General features: G+C 33.7%; 1 protein-coding gene across 1 annotated transcript; it reads right to left on the bottom strand.

Annotated features, from left to right (window-relative positions):
• Window positions 1-517: 517 nt before the first annotated feature.
• Window positions 518-6,131, bottom strand: LOC112516148 (3-hydroxyisobutyryl-CoA hydrolase 1-like). Its single transcript, XM_025123170.1, has 13 exons — window positions 6,099-6,131; window positions 5,873-5,953; window positions 5,733-5,801; window positions 5,471-5,534; window positions 5,227-5,390; window positions 4,327-4,411; window positions 4,156-4,241; window positions 3,853-3,986; window positions 3,712-3,772; window positions 3,154-3,252; window positions 2,680-2,781; window positions 2,549-2,590; window positions 518-661 (listed from the first exon to the last, which is right to left on the bottom strand). The coding sequence occupies exons 1-13, from the start codon at window positions 6,129-6,131 to the stop codon at window positions 518-520; spliced, it is 1,164 nt and encodes a 387-aa protein (XP_024978938.1).
• Window positions 6,132-6,767: the final 636 nt, after the last annotated feature.

The raw sequence follows: 6,767 nt of genomic DNA, 5'->3' as shown, positions 1-6,767 counted from the left end.
GATGATAGATTTAAGAAAATATTTAAAGGTTATTGGCGGAATATGCCGCGGAATTTTAATTCGATTAATAAATTCTTTAATTTAATTAAGATTTTGTAAATATATTCAAAAAATTAATCCGTCGGAAAACCAAAAATCCGCCACTGGCGCCGCTTTTTCTTGGCGGATTTGGCCACCGAAAAAAGTGTTGCATTTACCCATAAACAACGGATGAAGAAATAAATATTTAATGATAAAACAATATCATATCCATTCTAGAGTTAGAATAATCTACTACATAATAATCCATAATTATAACTTGTAATCACAACACACATAAATTGTATTTTTAATAACAACATATATAACTCCAGTGTTTCAGTTCTTGATTTGTAGACCATATTAAACTCAAACAAATAATAAATACATAAATTGGTTGGAAGAGATGATCATTAATATATAAAGGATTGAAGATATAATTTGAAAGTTGAAGGGCTTTAATTAGGTTACCAGAAAAGAAAGTAAATCCCTTCTGTAGCTAGATTTTTGAGGTCATGGCCTCAACTTTCTTCAATCTTGACGGAAGTCGTAACGGCAACCAATCATCGTCCTCAGTGAACGATCTCGATAAACACTTGGCCACCATTTCATCGCTAACGTCCTCAAGTTTTGAGGGTACCCACTATCGACATAAACCAAACACTCGTTACATATTTATTGGATCAAAAACCCCTTTCACTTAATTTTCACTAGAGTAAACTACATATTTTGTCTATATGGTTATATAGGATTTATAACATGGTTCTTCAAAATGAAATAATTACATCTATAGTCATCGTGACAAAAAGTAAAACCACGTTAACTATAGATGTAATTATTTCATTTACGGGATCCAATCCATAATTCTTATTTAACCACAAAGAAGAAATATATAATTTACTCTTTTCATTAATATTTTAGAGTATTTAAGTGTCTAATAAATTACTTAATGGAACTTTAAGTTTATATGACCAACACATGTGATATCTATACAATGAATTTGCAATAAGTGATCAAGATGAATTAGGCTGCCTCTAGGGTGGACCCACATTTGTGCATATGGTGGCACATGCCACTTCTTTGTTCTTTCATCGTAATATGACTACAATAAAATTAGGTTTATAGTACGACAAAATTGTGTAAGTCTCCTAAAAAACTGTTTTATAGGACATAAGTTTATAGGAACCAACGTTAAAGTGTCCTGACTAAAGATGTTGCAAAAGGTTTATAATATGCTTTTGGACGTTTCGACAAGTTTATTATGACACTTTTAAAAATAAAACGTCGTGTTATCTATTTCTAGGACTCCATTTGATAAAAAAAAAGCGTGTAATAAAAAGACTTATTTATATGACACTTCTCAAAAGTGTCCTGTAAATAGCTAGTATGACATTTGTTTTAAAAGTGTCATAAAAAACTTGATAAAACGTCCAAGAGCGTCTTACAAACCTACTTTTACACCTTTACACATGACTCTTTTAACATTTGGTCATATCAACTTATGTCATATAAAACAGTTTATTGGGACACTTATACAATTTTTATGTCCTATAAACCAAATTTTATTGTAGTGTGTAAAAGAGTTTAGGGTCGTGAAATATGTGATTGTATTATTTTGTTGTGTACATATATATATATATATATATATATATATTGAAATTACAATGATGACATAAGTTTTTTTTGGGTAGAGTTGTTGGTTTGCATGACTTTTCTCTCATTCTAGGTGGAGGTTCTAATCCTGTTTGTCGCATTTTCTTTGGTTTTAATTTTTAACTTAAATTTATTATTTTTTGAAAAATAGTTGTGATAAAAGATTGACACAGAACTTCACATTCGAAAAGCAAGGAACTAATCAATGATAATTTTGTGAAAAAATATTCATATCTTCGTTTCTTACTTTATTATAGTCAAATGGTGTCGCCACATGAAAATTTTCCGAAGTCTACCTCTGGATGGCTTAACAAGTTATATCGGTTAAGTTGAAAAATATAATACGATGAGAAGTAAATTGTCCAATTTGCCAATTTATTTTGTAATGAATCATGTATAACAAGTTTTGTAAAAAGACTAATATATGACGATTTACTTGTTAAGTCCTATTAGACCGACTAACTTCATCTATAAAACATTTTAGGTCGCATAACAAGGTTTTATAGATTAATTATATAGTTGTTGGTCCTATTAAGGGGCTGTTTACCAAACACTTATCTGGTAAGTGCTTACCGCTAAAATTTAACACTATTATTTACTTGACGAGTAAGATTTTAGTCCACCAAAACGACATCGTATGCAACAATTTACCCGGTAAGTGCTTACCATGGTAAGAGTCTTCGCCCTCACTTACCGGGTAAGACTCTTGTTCTTTGTCTCGCTCTTACCTGGTATAATTCTCGGTTCTTACCATATCCACCGGTGAGGTAATGTTACTTGGTAAGCGCTTACCCGGGTAAGCGTTTGATAAACGACCCCTAAGTATTTAATTACGACGGTTGGACGTCCTAAAAAGCATGTTAGATCTTAAATTTACCTGGGGTTTTTTATCTTTGTCTACCAAGATAGCTCTAGATCCCTACACAAAGAACATTCTAAGCACATGAGTTTCAAGTTATTTTGAACATGGTGATAGTTTGATATTAGTGCGAAAATTAATGGGAGAACCTCATAGAAGTCGTTGCTAACAGTTCTACGTAGAACATGACAGATAGCAACATACTCGGTCTGAAGACACTGTTCCAAAGTTTTGGATCGACCTTCTCTAATCTGTCATAGAATTCATAACGCAAACATTCATAAGTTTCAAAGGTTGATTGTGACTTCATTCATATCATATATAGAGCTAAAAAGTCAGGTTCATACGAGATAAATAACAAAATAAGAAAATGGTCGAATCACATGTGATTATACACTAAAATCACGTGTACAATCACGTATAGGTCGCATGCCACGTCGCTTACATGCACACCCTAGTGTTGACTGTGCTACTGTAAAAACCACATGTGATTGTGCACGTGATTTGACCGTTTTTATGTTCTCTTATTTTATCAGTGTTCTCTTTTTAACCTCCCCGCCCTCTCTCTCTCTCTCTCTCTCTCTATATATATATATATATATAAATTACTAGTTGATCTCTACCGTTCTCAAGAAAATTTTGAGACCCGTTGGAGTGGCGGATCTCATTGATGTTATTGCGTCGTGGATCCACTTCTCGTGTACTCGATTAGCCAACCGTTCCTGAAACAAACCATAGACATTAGGTATCCAATACAAAGATACACTACAAAGAATTACGTTTATTATACGTTAGAAATGTCCAAGTGAATTAATAGACTATTTTATAGAACATAATTTCATACGACGGAACAATATTGTTCTTAGGACATTTTTAAAATAATTTTTGTTTTAGTTTTTTAATAAGACACGTTGAATAAGTGCTATGAACACACATCTTTTTTACAAATCACTTGTTTTTTACAAGATACTTTCCAAATTATGTCAAAAAAAAGAATTATTTATGACACTTTATTTCAAAAAAATATTAAAAGCTTGTTAAGAAACCTAAAATGATCATATAAAGTTATTGAAACAATTTTACATATGACACACAATTGTTTGGTCTACATTTAAATATCTTTGACGTCATATAAATCCGAATCTATCGTGGTGACATGTTATCTTGTAAGATAAACTCACCAACGATGATAATATTTCTTCACACGATTCTCCTGAGAAGCATTGATTGATCATATCGAGTCTGGTGAAATAGAATCAGAATCAAACAAGATTGGAAGAAAAAATCTGGTTATATACAAGTTTTCAAGAATCATGGGATACCTAGAATATGCATTCCCTGGCTTCAGGTCAACTTCTTCTGCAAACTTGTTAATAACCAAGGCCATTGATGCTGCACTTGGTGCATCCGTTGAAGCAACCATCTTTTCTAGAGCACTCTCCATTGATTGTAAACTCTGCAAGAATCGACATGTATAAGTATATATGGAACCCCGTTAGATTACTCTCCAAAAGAGCATTTGATCGGAAATGATCGATCTAAGTCGATCTAGCCGATGTGGGGCCCTAACACAATTGATAGATCATTCATATATGGTGTACAAGACATTGGAGATAGGTGAGTACCTGAGAAGGGATAAAATGAGTTCCGAGACCAAATGCAAGCATATCGGCTCCATCTAATCGAGCCCCAGTTAATCCCAAATATTCTCCTATGTAAAATATGATTGATTCATGACTAAATCTATATGAGTGTCCATATATGAATGTTATGAACACGATGTGGAGATGAATTACCAAAGAATCCTGGAAGTCGTGATAGAAAATAAGAAGCACCCACGTCCGGAAACAGTCCGATTGATGCTTCAGGCATGGCGAAAATCTACTTCAAAGAAACGATGAGTAGCGTGTTGAACATCAAATTCATCGGTGAAACATGGATTACAACAAAATTAGCTTTATGGGACACTAAATATATGTAAATATCATAATATACTGCTTTAATATATTGTATTACTTAAGTTTATAGAAGCAAACATTTATTCGACCTATGTAGAAGTGTTATAACGAGTTAATATACAATTTTGGGTGTCATGACATGTTTTAGAATATTTTTAAAATAAAGTGCTGATAGAACATGTTTCAAAATTGTATTACGATCGCAACTTTTGATAACACATTTGTTTTTATATGACGCCTTTTCAAATAATGTTATATAGAAAGTCTAACCGCGTACTTTCCCAAAAAAAAATTATTAGGATGTCCAAAAGTGTGTCATTACTAAATGGAATACTTTGGCATAGGGAATGTTCCTAGGAAATCATCGGTAAAGGGTGATTCGTTACAAAATCATCATAAAAGTTGATGGCTAAATTGTTGGTGGGTAATTCAAATCAATCACAGATTACTCAGGTATTGTATGGGTGATTTGTTGGTATTTCTCGAAAAACATCGGATTCTACCAAACCATTGGTATTTTCGGTGACCGACAGTAATTTCTCTAGGTGATTTTTGTGGGTAAAAGTCATTTGTTTTGTAGGGTGTTGCAACTTATTGCAACACATTCTATAGTATACCCATTTATCTACTCCTATAAACATAGGTGTCATAAAACAGTCTTTTAAAACATCTAGATATATTTGGCGTTCTATAAAACCGTTGTGGTGGCAGCTACATGAAAAATAGATAGATAGATACCGTATTCTCAGTTACGATTCTAAATGTTGCGTGTATCGATATACCAACGCCTCCTCCCATAACGCTTCCGTCTAGAATCGCAACCAATGGCTTTTTATATGTTGCAAGTATGTAATCCAAGCAAAACTCTTTCCGATAATAGTTTGTCCCGAAAGTCCAGTGTCCTTGTCAAAATAAAACGACATAGTTTTAATTGCAATTGCGTTTATTTTTTATCTTAACGGTTAAATAAGGTTTTTCTTACCGAACGCTACAAATTGAAAAGCAGACGTGAGATCACCACCAACACAAAATACTTTCCCGATCGCCTGCATATCAAAAGACAAACACAATTGAAGCAGATCATACGTGCCAACCACGTACTAGTGTTAGAAAACATTGTACTATCACTTCTTTTGTTGCCAAATTCGTCGATAGAACTTGTTAGGTCTATTAGGACGCCAAAAGCATATTGACGTACTAAAAGAGTCATTTTATCATATAAATCTATGAATTCCTTTTGTTACCTTCAATATCACAATCTTAATCGTGGGATCATTCTCGTACGCTTTCAATTTCTGTGTCATCTTACTTAACTGCAATCAATACGATGCAAATAAGCAATCGTTCACCATAATCGAGTACGTATTTTATTTTAGTAACATACCATCTCATAGTTGAGTGTGTTTAGTTTCTTTTGTCTGTTTAATATCACCTTTCTTCCTCCCACAACTTCTTCAAAAATCACCTGCAAAAATGGACAATACTCATGAACCCGTGGATGCCCACATCAGATAGCTTTACAAACGGTTTGAATATCTGGTTCCGTTTCCGACTTTTTAACCAAACCAGAAAACAAAAATGCAAAGCGTATGGATGAGTGAAGTATGTACCTGATCTGCTTCTCTATGGATGGAGGCAGCCATGAGTGAAACCTGCAACTAGAAAGGTTGAAGATATTGAGAAAGAATGGAAGTGATTATATAGGACATTTTGGTGTGTAGAAATATCTAAGTAGTTGGGGACAGTACTACACTAAAAAGCAGTGTATGGTACAACCCAATTGATGCCCAATGGATCTCAGAAACACAAAGTGTAACAAACGATACTTGGTTTTCTGATACATTTTGTTATCAAATTTCAACTATACCATGTGCTAAGATTTCAAAAAGGACAAATTATTAATAGGGCTATCTTTGCTTCACTTTTATGTGGTGACATCTATATTGTACCCAAAATGGACTTTTATTTAATTCTATTTCATTTTTCATTTCGTATCCGAATTCGAGGAGTTGGTATGAAACCAGGGAACTTGTTCCTTTTGAGAGGAACGAGGAAGTGACTTCTTGGTTCCGAACCATGGTAGTTCCAAACGCGAGATGTTAGTTAGGTTTCAAGTCTCTATTTGACGTGTGAAGTCTAGGGGCGGTTCAACCATAAGTGCGACGGGAGGAAGAAAGGACACAAGTATTTATAGTGCTTTAAATCATTTGTCCTACTCCACTTTCCGCAAGGCTCGTCCAAGAAGACGATTTACTACGATAAATGTGTCCCTTAATGAT

The sequence above is a fragment of the Cynara cardunculus genome, assembly GCF_001531365.2.
Source record: "Cynara cardunculus var. scolymus isolate 2C chromosome LG 8, CcrdV1, whole genome shotgun sequence".
NCBI classification, from domain to species: Eukaryota; Viridiplantae; Streptophyta; class Magnoliopsida; order Asterales; family Asteraceae; genus Cynara; species Cynara cardunculus.
This window is presented reverse-complemented; position numbering and strand designations above follow the sequence as displayed.

What these genes read in the sequence shown, in the direction of transcription:
- LOC112516148 (XM_025123170.1), bottom strand. Translation starts at nt 6,131, where the DNA reads ATGGCTGCCTCCATCCATAGAGAAGCAGATCAG. An exon ending in CCAGGGAATGCATATTCTAG is followed by an intron (nt 3,773 to 3,852) that starts GTATCCCATGAT and finishes CTATTTCACCAG; the next exon opens with ACTCGATATGATCAATCAAT. An exon ending in ACAAAGATAAAAAACCCCAG is followed by an intron (nt 662 to 2,548) that starts GTAAATTTAAGA and finishes TTATGTCGATAG; the next exon opens with TGGGTACCCTCAAAACTTGA.